The following is a 15,593-nucleotide window of genomic DNA, read 5'->3' as shown; positions in this document are numbered from 1 at the left end:
TTTTTTAAATCAAATTTTACGCTAAAATATTCGAACATCATCTTTATTTTATAATTATAGTTAAACCCGTTTTAACAAGACCTTGGACTTTTGGTAGGTAGCAACAATCTATTTCTTGTTGATTTCAAAGAGCCATAGCTAAGTGCCGAGCAATGAAACAGACAGGCCTTCGTCACGTTGCTGTTTTACACAACCACCCAAAGTCCAAGCTCTTGGTTCTAATGGGCATTGTTAGGGTGGATCTGCTGCCAACCAATTTACATAAGTTGTACATTTTTTACTGCATGATCCCAAACTTTATGTACATCTGATAAGCCCACAACGTATGGAAAGCATTTCATTGTTTAAGTACACACCTTTCTTTGCGTAGATAATTTATATAAAGTGATAATAGAATTTATAAATGATCATATATATTAAGTAGACATACGTGCGCCAAAATATAACTTCTTATCGATCTGCATGTTATACACTAACACTAATCGGGAACACACTACATTAGTATAATATGGAAAATGTCTCGTATGTCATTGGTCAAGCAGGTCGCTTAGACTTCATTCAGTTTTGTTTCCATTAATAGTTGGTTGCATAACTTTTAAAAATGACAATATAAACAATGAATTACCAAGATTTTGCTTGTACGGAATTCCTAGCTTATAAAATAAACTCACTTCTCTTTATTCTATCACGATATTTAAATGTCTGGTGTTCTAACCACGGAGGTAAATATAATATGCTATGTTAAATATAATATGTTTAAATTCTCTACCATTGTAAACATTCATTTTCCGTGAATTTTGGAATTTATATCATTTTCGAATCGCTCAAATATTTTTTTTTAACTAAAAAGGGTATTTTTCATGAAGAAAGTTAACCCTAAAAATTGATATTGGATAACTTTTTACTTTACTTTTACATTAGAGAAAATGACAAAAGATAAAAAAAAAAAAAACCCCAAAAACCAAAAAAACTACAGTGTACATTCAGGTCAGATTTTAGTACGCATGCACCAGTTTGTATCAATATATTCCAAGGAGTTAACAAAATATTGATATCATGCAAAAAATACATAGATTTTTTCCACTGAAATCTTATCCGTCCACACAATTTGCCCATCTTGTTTGCACATTCACTTTTTTGTTTAGAAGGATTGTTAACGCATAAAACAAAATATGTTTCCAACCAAAAGCACTCTGTCCGGACAAACAAATATAACTTTTATTGGTACATGTAAGCAGAGACATAAATAACATAATTTACTTTATTTATGTATCTGATATAAGGTAAAATGTACCACCCAGGATTTTTATATCGTAGAGATTATAAAAAAAATTCAATTTTATGATTTCACGCTATATTTACAAGGTGTTATTACTATATTTAATTAAACTTATAACGGAGTTCGCTCAACCAGCATCCCAAGACAGACAAAATGTTTGATTTTTACATATTGTATCGGGTTCGGCATACGGTTATAGGTGGCGCTGTGCAGCTGCCATATTACGCATGATTTTGCCAAAAGTAGACACTTTGAACCGGGATAAATATCAACAATTATCTTTTAAATTAGGACTGTTGTCCTTTTGGTAGTTTGGTGCAGTAACAAAGTGAACGACAATGGCTAGCGTCTCGTACCACATCGCAAATCTCTTGGAGAAGGTGAATTATAGCATCCGCGATGAAAAGTTACATGCAAAATATACAAAACACAATGTATCTATAGGCCTTTATGATGCTCGAATTATGTATATGATATGTATTCATAAAAAGATATGAAACATACAGAGATTGACTTTGAATAAACATAAATCAGATGCACAAACTATTCTTTATTGCTGTATTAGGAATAATAATTCTGTGTTGCAACCAAATTTCAAATTTTAGGGTACAGAATGATAAGCATGTATATTAGAGCCAGATAATATACAATGAATTAACTACTGTATGGGCTATGGGATATGCGTTTATATTGTAGATGACTTCCAATGATAAGGATTTTCGGTTCATGGCAACTAACGACTTAATGACCGAACTACAAAAAGATTCTATAAAGCTTGACGATGATAGTGAAAGAAAGGTAAAGACATGAAACAAATCATAAAACTTGTATTGTTGCTGATAGTCACTGAATGATGGAAGTATATTGAAAATACCTTAAAATATTAATTGTGTCGGAAACTTGAAACTTAATCATGCACATATGATACTGGGAAATATGAGCGTTATTCTAAATTATGTATGTGTTTACTTAGAATTATATGTATGTAGTTCAATTTTTCATGTAGTTTCAATTTAATTTATCTAGGTTGTTAGAATGCTGTTGAAGTTACTAGAAGACAAAAATGGAGAAGTACAAAATCTGGCCGTCAAATGGTGCGGATTGATCATGTTTGAATTGTTTCACAATGTTTGAGTTTGCATTATGTTCGAACTTCTTTGTTTTATAATTAGAATTGAATAAAACTTGTGGTTATTATTAACAAGCACCCCAAGGGGACTGATATTAATACAGAATATTATTCTTCAGCTTAAATTCACTAACCTTTGATATTGTGATACATTTACTGATATTGGATATTAGTTGAACTTCATATAATTGAGATTTTTTGAATTAGTGCTAGTTTGCTTAAAAATGTTTTGAATCAGGGCTATTTTGCTTATAAAGAAGTCAATCTTTCTCTATATTGTTGTTGAAACTGATAACATTTATACTCACCCACAATATGTTCTTGTTTTTCAGTCTTGGCCCTTTGGTGAATAAAGTGAAAGAGTTTCAAGTGGAGACAATTGTTGACACATTGTGTAGTAACATGATCTCAGATAAAGAACAGTTGAGAGACATATCCAGCATAGGTAAGCTTTCATTGGCTCTTTTATTTACTCTGTATCTCTATCCCAGTCATTAGTATTTATGGGAAATACTGGTACTGTAGAAGCACATATTTTCGTTGGGTCAAACTTTTGTTGTTTTTAAACCAAATAAAATTTAGTTGACATTTAATTTCATCATATCGAATCTCTTTGTATTCATTAATACTTGGGTTAAAAATCCATCTCGGATTTAATCTCGTTGATTTATACTGCCAACGAACATAACGAAATTAAATCCTCAACGAATATTTCTGCTTCTACAGTATGTACCAGTGGTAATTTCCAGCACCAATGTTTCCCAACCAACCCTGATTCTTTTGTATATCAGTAATTGATTTAGGATTTTTATGATATTTTTAAAATTGGTTTAAATGTTTAAATTTATGATATAATCCTTAAACATGTTAAATGAAACATTCCTTTTACAAGGTTATTAAATCTGACATTGTGTACATTGTTGTTTTAACTTTGCTTTATTTTCTTGTAACACATCAAATTTTATTAGATTTGCTTGCTGATAATAAAGGAAAATGAGAAAGGTGGGGGGTGTTATTAAATTTAATGCCATATGTGCATCAATTCTTCTATCAATAGCCACATTTTATATTATTAATAAAACAAAATTAATTCATGCAGGTTTAAAAACAGTAATTAGTGAGTTACCTCCCTCTTCCACTGCCCTTGCAGCCAGTATTTGTAAGAAAATTACAGGGCGTCTGACAAGTGCCATATCTAAGGTAGGCAAATCAAAAATTGACATGGAATTCTTTTACTGTGAAGTAATGACTATTACAGTCTTTATTATCTATCCAAACTGGTGGATAACATGTCTTTGTTATGTCCTTCTTGTATTGTACAATGTTTTTGGTAATATTCTACATTTTCAGCAAGAAGATGTGTCAGTACAGTTAGAAGCTTTGGATATCTTGGGAGATCTTCTCAGCAGATTTGGAGGTTATTTTCTATTTTTATAATTTCAAAATTTCATGTCCACATATTTTTGACATATTTTTGAATTTCTATGTTTCAAAGTCAGTTGACTCTGTCATATTCTGTGTCAGTCTGACACTTCCCATCACTTCTGTACACATCATTATCTTTGATACAGGTCTGTTGATCAGTTTCCACCCCAGCATTATGCAGTCCTTACTACCACAGCTCTCCAGCCCCAGGCTGGCAGTCAGAAAAAGGGCAATCATAGCCATTGGTAAGTTACAAATTAAAATTTTTTTAAACCAAAGCTGTCAGACCCGTTTTGTTGCTATCTGGTTTAATCTGATATACATGGTTTGATTGTGTGGTGTTTTGTGACAGGTTATCTGGTGATGAGCTGTAACTACACTCTATTCAATGAACTGATCGAGTTCCTTCTGAACGAGCTGATCAAGAACACCTCCACCTCTACTACAAGGACCTATATACAGTGTGTGGGCGCCATCAGGTGAGTACGCTCAGTGTGTAGATGCCATCTGAGAGTACATTCAGTGTGTGGGTGCCATCAGGTGAGTACGCTCAGTGTGCGGATGCCATCTGAGAGTACATTCAGTGTGTGGGCGCCATCAGGTGAGTACGCTCAGTGTGCGGATGCCATCTGAGAGTACATTCAGTGTGTGGGCGCCATCAGGTGAGTACGCTCAGTGTGCGGATGCCATCTGAGAGTACATTCAGTGTGTGGGCGCCATCAGGTGAGTACGCTCAGTGTGCGGATGCCATCTGAGAGTACATTCAGTGTGGGGGTGCTATCAGGTGAGTAAACTCAGTGTGTGGATGCCATCTGAGAGTACATTCAGTGTGTGGGTGCTATCAGGTGAGTAAACTCAGCGTGTTGGCACCATCAGTTGAGTAAACTCAGTGTGTGGCCATCATCTGGTGAGTACGCTCAGTGTGTGGGCACCATCTGGTGAATGCACTCAGTGTGTGTGTGGGTGCCATCAGTTGAGCACACTCAGTTGGAGGCACCATCAGGTGAGCACACTTGGTGACCTACATACAGTGTGTGAGTGCCATTAGGTGAGTGCACTCAGTGGCATGACTTTTTGATGTTTGAGTTTTTCAAGTGAGATCTTCCTGCTGTTGCAATGGGCAGGGAACAAATGTTAAATGTTTGATTTTACAGTGTGTAGGACACAACTAAAAAGTGTTTTGTGGGCAAGACAGGATTTTTACTGTAAAATTAGGCAAAGCTCAAATTTTTGGTGTGGGTAGGGCACAAGTACCTGCTGTTATGTATTCAGTGGGCAAGACACTGATATCTTCAGTGAGCAGAGCACAACTTTCTAGTGTAACAATGAGCAAGAGACAATTAGTTTGTTTATAATTGATTGGAAGAGACAATTAGTTTGTTTATAATTGACAGGAAGAGACAATTAGTTTGTTTATAATTGACAGGAAGAGACAATTAGTTTGTTTATAATTGACAGGGAGAGACAATTAGTTTGTTTATAATTGATAGGGCACATTTCTTGTTGGTTTAGTGGTCTATGGATAATTATTGATATGTCAGATTGGTAACTTGGTAGGAATATCAACTAATGGAGAAACACGAAGCCAAGTAAAACCTGCTGATATTCAGTGGGCTGTGTGATCATTTGACCATCTGTTGTTAGAGAGTATGGCGTTACTTAGTTGTGGTTTAACAAGTACATAAATATATTTACATAACAATGTCACAGTTTCGATAAAAAAAACACCAAACAAAAAAGTTTTTTGTTGGTGTTTATTTGGATGAGGTGACGAAAGTGAAATACTTTGTCATAGTGTACAAGTAATGTACCAAAGTTATCATCCTTTTATTTTTTTTCAGTCGACAAGCAGGACATAGGTTTGGGGAGCACTTGGAGAAAATGGTGCCGCCTATCGTTCGGTTCTGTAGGGAGGAGGACGATGAGCTCAGAGAATACTGTCTTCAGGCGTTCGAGTCATTCGTACGCCGCTGCCCCAAGGAAATATCACCTTTTGTTCAAGAAGTATGAACTCTAAATTCAGATATATTGAAAATTATCTTATTTAATGAAATTTCCTTTTGATGACTATAACTTTAAAATGGCATCTGTTGACTGTCCACAGATAATCAAGATCTGCCTGTTATATATTTGTCACGACCCAAATTATAATTATGATGACGATGATGATGATGCCATGGAAACTGAAGATGATGAAGAAGATGAGTAAGACATTATTAATATATCGAACTGATAAGATGATGTGTTCAGAAACAAATTTAAAACTTAATATTGAAATTTTTGATGTACATTGCAATGATGATGATGTTAATGATGATGATGATTGAAGGGAAGAAGATGAGGAATACAGCGATGATGATGACATGAGTTGGAAGGTCAGGCGTGCTGCTGCTAAATGTCTGGATGCTGTTATTGGAACCAGACACGAAATGTTGATGGATTTTTACAAAAATGTGTCTCCAGCACTCATTGCAAGATTTAAAGGTGAAGGTTATTTTCATTGTGTGTTAAAAGCAGTGGGGGGTCTGACCATTGATTACAAGATGATGTTCTGACCATTAGTTATACATGTGCAGTCAAATTTCGTTATCTCAAACTAGATGGGACTGTTTAAAAACTTCGAGATATTCGAGTATTCGAGATATTGAGGGTTAAATACTTAAAAATTAAGTGGTTGGGACTTAAAAATCATTACAACATATCCATTGTTATCGAAATATCAGTGTTTAAGATATCAAAGATCAACTGTACTTGTGTGTATAATTCTTTGACCATTGGTTACAAGAGGCCTGGCACTCTGACCCCGAGATAAACTTGTGAGTACACTGTATAATTCTTTGTCTGCTGTTTTTAGAGAGAGAAGAGAATGTGAAGGCAGACATCTTCCACGCTTTTGTGACCCTGTTAAGACAGACTCGACCAACAATCACATCAGACCCCGACGCCATGGAACAGGATGGGGGGTGAGGGTTCTGTGATTACTTTAACCAATCACAACTAGGAAACCAATCAGAGTCCAAAACTTGCTTGAATAATTTCTGTTATAGTTCTGATTTGGAAATGTTGATTGGATACTTTTTTAACAATAGAGTTTTACAGTTCAATGTTTAAAGGATAAAAAGTAAATGACAAGAATGAATTTTATAACATTAGACAGTGTAGGAAGAGTAACCTTTTGACCTTTTATAGTAACATTCTGACCTAAGAGAGTAACCTTTTGACCTTTGAGAGTAACCTTTAGAGTAACTTTTGACCTTTGATAGGCCGGTGTCTATGCTGCAGACCCAGATCTCGGACATTGTGAAGGCCATCCACAAACAGCTGAGGGAGAAGAGCGTCAAAACCAGACAGGGCTGCTTCAGTCTCCTCACGGAACTGGTGCTGGTTCTCCCAGGGGCACTAGCTAAACACTTTGATCAACTAGTACCAGGCATAATATATTCACTGGGGTAAGAAGGAATCATAAAAAAATACTTGTTAGATGTGTACAATGATTTATTACATTAGATTTGGATTTAATGGTTTATGGTGTATAGTGAACTGAGACGGTTATTTTTGACTTTCAGAGACAAGAATTCCAGTTCCAACATGAAGATAGACACTCTGTCGTTTTTGAACACGATCCTGATCCACCACCAGCCCGCGGTGTTCCTCCCCCACATCAAGATCCTGGTGCCGGTAAGAGTCCTCGATCAATCAGTGTCCAGCCCATGGTCATTACAAAGCCAGTCTGGTGTTTTATTTTAGTGTGCTATTGGTTTGCATTGACTGATCTTTCACTTCATTATCTCGTAGTAAAATTGTTATAAAATTACAGTAATAGCAATCAAACCCAATAATTGTTGAACATTGATCAGAGGAAAAGTTTTGAATTCTTGCTCAGAAAAGAGCTTTGTTATGCTCTTTCAAATGTCCATTGATCTGTAATCTATGCCATATTGTAAATAATCGTTTCATCTGTTCTTTGTATTTTTTGCAGCCCATTGTTCATGCAGTGTCCGATCCTTTCTACAAAATCACCTCGGAGGCCCTCCTTGTGACACAGCAGCTTGTCAAGGTCATCAGACCCCTGGGTAAGCAGAAACAAGAGATCATTTATTTACTTCCATAGAAAATTATCAACAAAATATACACAATTTCATTAATCCTTCTTTCTTCATTTAATAAAATATTAAGAAGACTTTGTTATCGTTTTTTCAGAGGAACCTGTACAGTTTAATCATAAGCCATTTGTCCCTGAGCTTTACCAGTGCACACTAAAACGGCTGAAGGCCGCAGATATTGATCAGGAGGTCAAGGAGAGAGCAATCTCATGCATGTAGGTCAAGGTTACAGTAAACCTGTTTTGCTTTGCTTTTTCTTATAAATTAATATCAGATTGAGATTTTTTAATGCAAGTTCATAAATTGGATTTAGGTGGGATAATGTGCATTGTAAATATTATAAGGAAAAACAATATCAAAAAACTAATAAGATCTATGTGAAATGTGCTTACGTATGCCTTCAGGGGACAGATAATACGCAACATGGGTGATAGTTTGTCTTCCGAGCTCAGGGAGTGTCTGCCTATCTTTCTGGAGAGGTTGAAGAACGAGATCACACGACTGACTGCTGTTAAAGCCCTCACCATGATTGCTGGGTAAAAAAATAAAAGAATTCAATAAGTCTTTATAAAAAATAAATTAAACAAATAAACCTATTGTATCTGTTGTTTTAATTATATTTGCAGGTCGCCCTTGAAGATAGATCTAAAACCAATATTGGTAGGTCCAGCTGTTTAATGAATACAATGACACAAAGAGTACATAAACAGAAATGTTAAAACATGTGTCACTTATCACTGGTGGTCGGATACCATTAAACAAATTGTAACCATAGTGTTTACTGCTGTGATAGGATCAATCAAGTGTAACATTTTATTTTAACCATAGTGTTTACTGATCTGATAGGATCAATCAGGTGTAACATTTTATTGTAACCAAAGTGTTTACTGCTGTGATAGGATTAATCAGGTGTAACATTTTATTGTAACCCTAGTGTTTGCTGATCTGATAGGATCAATCAGGTGTAACATTTTATTGTAACCATAGTGTTTACTGCTGTGATAGGATTAATCAGGTGTAACATTTTATTGTAACCCTAGTGTTTGCTGATCTGATAGGATCAATCAGGTGTAACATTTTATTGTAACCATAGTGTTTACTGATCTGATAGGATTAATCAGGTGTAATTTTATTGTAACCATAGTGTTTACTGATCTGATTGGATCAATCAGGTGTAACATTTTATTGTAACCCTAGTGTTAACTGATCTGATAGGATCAATCAGGTGTAACATTTTATTGAGATACGACTGTGATTTCAGGATGAAGGAATACCTGTGTTGGCCTCATTCCTACGGAAGAACCAACGAGCCCTGAAGCTGAGCACGCTCACTTGTCTCGATGTCCTAGTCAAATGCTATGGTAGGTGATTTCATTGTTAAAGGTTACAGAGAATGCATTAAATCTGTAGATCTATCAGAATTCATTGATATTTTCAACAAGAGGTTACAGTAGATAATACCAGATATACATGTAACAGGATACACTTGGTTTAAGTGTATATTGTATTTCCTCATAACTTTTAAGTGAGTTTTTTCAAGCATCACTACACAATGTATAATCTTTTAGCTTAATAATGGATGACCCTGCGTTCTTTTTGAAGTACACATTAAATTCTGTAACGGTAAATCTCAATGACTCTGTACATTGTGTCTAGTATGATCATTGTAAAGAATCTATAGAGAACAAAATGAGTACATTGTACTGTATTACAGTGATTAGTCAGTGCATGAATCCTGTTTTCTTCAGGGGCGTCCTTGTCCTCCAACATGATCTATGAAGTCATGAATGAGATGTCTCCGCTCATCAATGAGAACGACCTTCATGTGTCTCAGGTCAGGGGTCAACATGTCTGTAAAATAATACACATCGAAATATTGCCAGCTGTTTGTTATGCTCCATGTTTAAGTTTCTAGAAATAAAAACCCAATATTATATCAAATTTCAAGTTTATCTTTTAACAAAGGTAATGAAATTTTCTCAAAGCAATAAGCTCTTTTTTTTTTACATGCCTACATGTCCTTTTTTTTCCAGTTGACCTTGAACTTGCTAACCTCGATTTCCAAGACGCACAAGTCATGTATGGCCAGCCTGCACAATGAGATCCTGCCCCAGATTCTGCAGCTGATCCAGTCACCCCTGCTACAGGGCGGTGCCCTCACTGCCCTACTGGAGCTGTTCCAAGCTCTGGTATTGACCGGTTTACCTAAGCACGGCTTTAGGGATTTCCTACAGGTACTTGTAGTGGAAACTATTACTGCAGAATCTATTATGTTTCTGGGGGCTCAATTTTTAAAAAAATCTCATTACCCCTTACCCATGAATCAACATTCCTAGCAAATGATAAAACACTGTCTTAAATCACAATTTAAATCCATGACTTACACCCCAATTAGTCTTTAAGATTGACAGGCCACAAATATTAGCCCCCGACAACATAAAATGATTCCACAGTTAATATGTATGACCTGAGCATTGGAAAAAAACCTTGGATCTGTTTGATTTTGATAGCAATGAATGTTTAGTCACTTACCAGAACTTACAAGTTTGTAATTCAACTGGAAAGCCCTCAGGTCAAATTATGTTGATTTCTTGCATGAAATTCAAATTTAGACAGTAAGAATTTTTATATTTTGACTTGCAGCTGTTAATCACTCCCATATATAACCCCACAACTACAACTAGCATGGGATTCGCGGTCCATAAACAGGTGAGTACTGCATCAACAACATAAACAGGTATTGTTCATGGATCCTTGAAATAAGTACTGGATTCAGAAAGTGTTCAGACTAAAGTATAAAGTGATTACTGTTGTTTCAGAAAAGTAAAGAAAGGTTTTTGTTGAAGGTATTTGATGGAATTATGAATATTCCTGTTCATGTACAATTCAATTTTTTCAAGGTGTTGAAAATCTTTGATATAGAAAAAGTGCCAAACTTGGAAATACTTAAAATGGATAGATTAAATCATAAATCAATAATTTAATTGACGTAATTTGCCGATTTTTTGTTGTGTTTTAGGCCTTCCATTCAATAGCCAAGTGTGTGGCAGCCCTCACGATGAAATGCCCAGGCGAGGTCAATAATGTAGTCATACAGTTTGTAAAGGATGTCAAAAACCCTAAATCTACAGACTCCATTCGATTCTTTGCTCTATTGGCTCTCGGTGAAATTGGCAAACATATGTAAGACTCTTTATCTTTCTTCATTTGTTTAACAATCTCAGCAAAAAGGCATGAATTAATATTAAGATATAATAATGTGACTGATGAATGAGAATTTCATTAATACTTTATTTTACATGACTTTCAGCACACCAGAATAAAGTTTTTCTGAATAAAATTTTGAAAATGAATGTGTCTTTTAATACTAGAGTTTGTTTAGAATTTTACCTTATTGTTTTCTAACCCTATGTTTTATTTGTGTCTTCAGAGACCTGAGCGGACACAATGAGATTCAGACTGTGATCTTAGATTCTTTCTCTTCACATAATGAAGAAGTCAAAGCGGCTGCTTCTTATGCTCTAGGTATTTGTCTTTCTTTTTCTGTCTTTTTCTTTGTCTCTTTATAATGTTTTATACATGTAATTGAATTGCATACTAAAGTGTACTTTACTTGGAATGATTTTTTATCAATTTCAAAACAATATACATTTCTTTTTTACAGGAAATGTAAGCGTAGGAAATCTACCCAAATTTTTACCATTTGTTCTAAAAGAGATAGAAAACCAGCCTAAGAGACAGTACCTACTTCTCCATTCTTTAAAAGAGGTAAATCCCAAACAAACAAACCCACTGCTGGTGAACCTGTTATCATGATGAGATATTGTTTGATTTCTATGTTAAAGTTGGACCTGAAAGCTATTTGTTGTCCCTAAATACATTTTCATGCTAAGTAACTTATCTTTTTCAGATCATCAGTTGCGAGTCGACGTCTACAGCAGGAGTGGACAATCTGAAGCCCTATGTAGCCTCTGTATGGTCAGTATGCCTATTTCAGTGACGGATCAGCACAGTTGATGTTTATCATGAACATTACTTACAGAGTATAAGTAAAGTAACTGTATTTAATTACGTAACTTGTACAGAAACTACGATATACATTTAACTGCTGATGTTAATTATTATTTCTTCCTGAAGGGCTGTAAAATGGTGAAGTTTATTTCTTAAGAGGACAGTTATGTAAGGTATGTTGTAAGTTCTGACTTTCCACTTGCTACCTCTTAGGTCCATGTTATTTAACCACTGCGAGTGTCCTGAGGAGGGGACGAGGAATGTGGTGTCGGAGTGTCTGGGGAAACTGACGCTGATAGACCCCGCCAATCTCCTCTCCAACCTGAAGAACCATCTCAATTCCCAGTCGGCCCTCACCCGCAGTACTGTGGTCACTGCCATCAAGTTCACCATATCAGATCAGGTCAGTCTAATGTCACGCTGGGGACTTGAAAATCTGACCATACGTAAGATCGAATAGTAAATGAATTAGTGTATTTCAATTTATTTTAATTTCTGTACAAAATCATAATGAAATGAAATATTTTTTTAGTTCTATGATTTGTCACACTCATCCTCCCTCACCCCTATATAAAAGAATTACAAAGATTTATAGAAAAAAGTATCTAAATGTGATATTAACTGAAGTTTTAAATTGATATAAAGTTACATGTAATTTTTTCAAGGATTAATTTCTTACTTGTCTCTGTTTATCATCATATATTGTTGGATTTTTTTTACAGCCTCAAGGAATTGACAACTTGTTACGTAACTGTATAGGAGATTTTCTGAAGACTTTACAAGATCCTGATTTGAATGTACGGCGTGTGGCATTAGTAACATTTAATTCTGCTGCTCACAATAAACCGTCTTTGATCAGAGATCTATTGGACAAAGTGCTGCCCCATCTGTACAATGAAACCAAAGTCAGGGTAAGCCATGTCTATCATCCATATGCCAAATCCATACAGCAATAGTCTCTCAACATAACGTTTGATTTAGCTGCAAGGTGAATAAGATAATTGTGTGATGTTAGTAATGATATTAAAATGGTTGAATGTTTTGTGTTGCAGAAAGAGTTGATTCGGGAGGTGGAGATGGGTCCTTTCAAGCACACTCTTGACGATGGTCTGGATATACGGAAGGTGAGTTGTTAGAGGCCATTGTTTAATAGTTGTATCTGATCTAGAGGCTAAAGATTTTAAAAAAATTCAGGATCTTGAATTAAAAAAATTATTTATAATGATAAATCATCATCAAACTCTGATTGTTGTCATGTTTTAGATAATTATTAATATTAAAAAATAAAAGTAATGGAATTTTAAAGGAAAATTGAAATGAGATGTAGCTGTGTGGCAATCGCTTCACTGTTTATAATGTAACTGAGACATCAGGATTAAGGACAAAACTTTATTTTGTTCTTATAAGGATTCCATTTAAACTCACATTTGGTATATTATGACTCAATATTCTCATTTCTGATGCATGTACTTATTGATATGAATACTTTTACATTTACTATATTCCCTTTTCCTGTATTTATCTCGTGTTTCTGTCACTGTCAGGCTGCCTTTGAGTGTATGTACACCCTGCTGGACTCGTGTCTGGACCGGCTGGACATTTTTGAGTTCCTGAACCACGTGGAGGATGGACTTAAGGACCACTACGACATTAAGATGCTGACCTATTTAATGCTGGTCCGTCTGGCTCATCTCTGTTCCAGCGCTGTGTTACAAAGTCAGTCAATGTTTTGTTTGATCCCTGAATATTAAACAAGTGCATGAAGAATAAAAGTTGAACTTAATTTGGTAGCATTTTTGCTGTGATACATGTTACAGAGTTAACTGGTAAATACTGATAGTACCCCAAACCAGCTTAAAAGGCAGTGTTAGAGATTATAGTAAATAACGAAAATTATATGTAGTTCAGCAGGTCAAAAGATAATTTATAACATTGCCTTGGTTACAGGACTGGACCGTCTGGTGGAACCTCTCAGAGCCACCTGCACCACCAAAGTAAAGGCCCACTCTGTCAAACAAGAGTTTGAGAAACAGGACGAGTTGAAGCGGTCAGCTATGAGAGCGGTGGCATCCCTACTGGCTATACCTGATGCAGGTAAGAAGTCATGAGATCACCCCCTCCTCTCATGTTACCTTCAAAGTTAGGTTCTGTCTGGTTAATAGGTTTAGTTGATGTATTCTCAGATTGATGCAATGATATATATTTGTTGTAAATTGTAATGAAATCTTATCAAAGATATTAATATAATTAAATTTGAGTATAAAATAGAAGTGTATAAAGATGGATGTGATCGATTAAAATTAGTTGAGTATTAAGGTCATTAAGGTATCCTTTGGTTGTTTTATAAACATTTGATGACAGATAGATAGATGTCATCATACATATAAACACATATTTGATTTGAATTTTATCTTTGACCCTTTTTACAGACAAAAGCCCACAGATGAACGAGTTCTTGTCTCAAATCAAGCAGAGCACGGAGCTGGCGGCCATGTTTGAGAGCATTCAGAAGGACGCTCAGACATCCCCCACAGACATCATGATGATGGACACCAGCTGAGTCAGCCAAACTCTTGAAAGCCTGTCTGGGTCTTTGGAGTGTTTGTGTAAAAGGATAGAAAGAGTCATTGACATTAAGTGCTGTGTTTCTGTTGAAATGATGAACGATAAACTCTGTTTGTATGGAGTGATTGTTCCTGGTAAATGTACAAACTAATGTTTCTTTCGCCGTTTTAATTTTGTTTGTTACTTCTCTAAAGTGCTGTTACTTCCTTAAAGTGCTGCTCTTGTTATGTGTTATAGGTAAAAAATAAATTGAGAAGAATTTATCCATTATAGAAATATGACATCATATTTGATGTTTGATGTATACCTTAGGAATTATATCTGTTTTAGCAATGTGATACAGGAGGAAGGTGATATGTATGAAATAATGATACATACATCATAAGTTCATGTATTTACTGTTATAATGCAGCCATCTGCTAGACTTTTTAACACCAAGCCCAATTATATGAAACTGAAATAAGTTATCTATATGTAGCTCAATTTGGATTTGCTTAGAGATATCCCAGCATAATAGATGAATGTAATTTTAAAGACATAAAAGATAAAAATGGACTAAATATGGGTTTTATTTTGCATGTGGAGGAATATCTTGTTGGTAGGATCAAATGATGTATAAGAATGGATAAGAAACGTGTACAAATATTTAATTGTATTACGAAATTCATGCTCCCTTTATTGCCTCCTTCACACAGTTTTAGAGATGTAAATCTGGTACTAAAAGCCTTTGATTTAATCAAAATGACATGAGAATAGTGACAATTTTATAATATTGATGTTAAACAAATGAACTCTTAATTAAAGTTACAAAAAGTTCCGTTTTGATGCAATTATGTGACACCTAGAAGAAGTTACAAATTACGTGCTGAAAAACATTGTCATATTGCTAGAATAAAAACTTATCAAAACATGTAAAAACTTTTCATTTTTAGCTCACCTGAGCTGAAAGCTCAAGTGAGCAATTCTGATCACATTTTGTCTGTTTTCCGTCTGTCTGTCCGTCTGTAAACTTTTCACATTTTCAACATCAAGAACCACTGGGCCAACTTCAACCAATCTTGGCACAAAGCATCCTTAGCCT

The 15,593-nt window shown here is 35.2% G+C and overlaps 1 protein-coding gene across 1 annotated transcript; it reads left to right on the top strand.

Annotated features, from left to right (window-relative positions):
- Positions 1 to 1,485: 1,485 nt before the first annotated feature.
- LOC128189301 (cullin-associated NEDD8-dissociated protein 1-like) lies at positions 1,486 to 15,452 on the top strand. The gene is made up of 32 exons (XM_052860857.1): positions 1,486 to 1,659; positions 1,976 to 2,077; positions 2,306 to 2,373; positions 2,741 to 2,853; positions 3,508 to 3,608; positions 3,759 to 3,825; positions 3,980 to 4,078; positions 4,186 to 4,312; positions 5,675 to 5,837; positions 5,938 to 6,038; positions 6,163 to 6,317; positions 6,688 to 6,796; positions 7,097 to 7,282; positions 7,400 to 7,511; positions 7,813 to 7,906; positions 8,034 to 8,151; positions 8,341 to 8,472; positions 8,563 to 8,596; positions 9,198 to 9,297; positions 9,685 to 9,770; positions 9,970 to 10,170; positions 10,580 to 10,645; positions 10,956 to 11,119; positions 11,367 to 11,461; positions 11,601 to 11,704; positions 11,847 to 11,914; positions 12,161 to 12,350; positions 12,670 to 12,858; positions 13,000 to 13,071; positions 13,492 to 13,663; positions 13,895 to 14,041; positions 14,377 to 15,452. Exons 1-32 carry the CDS (start codon positions 1,618 to 1,620, stop codon positions 14,505 to 14,507), a joined length of 3,708 nt encoding a protein of 1,235 aa, XP_052716817.1. The 5' UTR covers positions 1,486 to 1,617; the 3' UTR covers positions 14,508 to 15,452.
- Positions 15,453 to 15,593: the final 141 nt, after the last annotated feature.

The sequence above is a fragment of the Crassostrea angulata genome, chromosome 1 (genome assembly GCF_025612915.1).
Source record: "Crassostrea angulata isolate pt1a10 chromosome 1, ASM2561291v2, whole genome shotgun sequence".
Classification (NCBI taxonomy): Eukaryota; Metazoa; Mollusca; class Bivalvia; order Ostreida; family Ostreidae; genus Magallana; species Magallana angulata.
The sequence above is the reverse complement of the archived record's forward strand: the minus strand, read 5'-3'. Positions and strand labels throughout refer to the sequence as shown.

Excerpts from the sequence above, each read along its gene's own strand:
- LOC128189301 (XM_052860857.1), top strand. The coding sequence starts at position 1,618 with ATGGCTAGCGTCTCGTACCACATCGCAAATCTCTTGGAGAAG. Across the intron at positions 2,374-2,740 it reads CAAAATCTGGCCGTCAAATG|TCTTGGCCCTTTGGTGAATA; the intron begins GTGCGGATTGAT and ends CTTGTTTTTCAG. Across the intron at positions 6,318-6,687 it reads ACTCATTGCAAGATTTAAAG|AGAGAGAAGAGAATGTGAAG; the intron begins GTGAAGGTTATT and ends TGCTGTTTTTAG.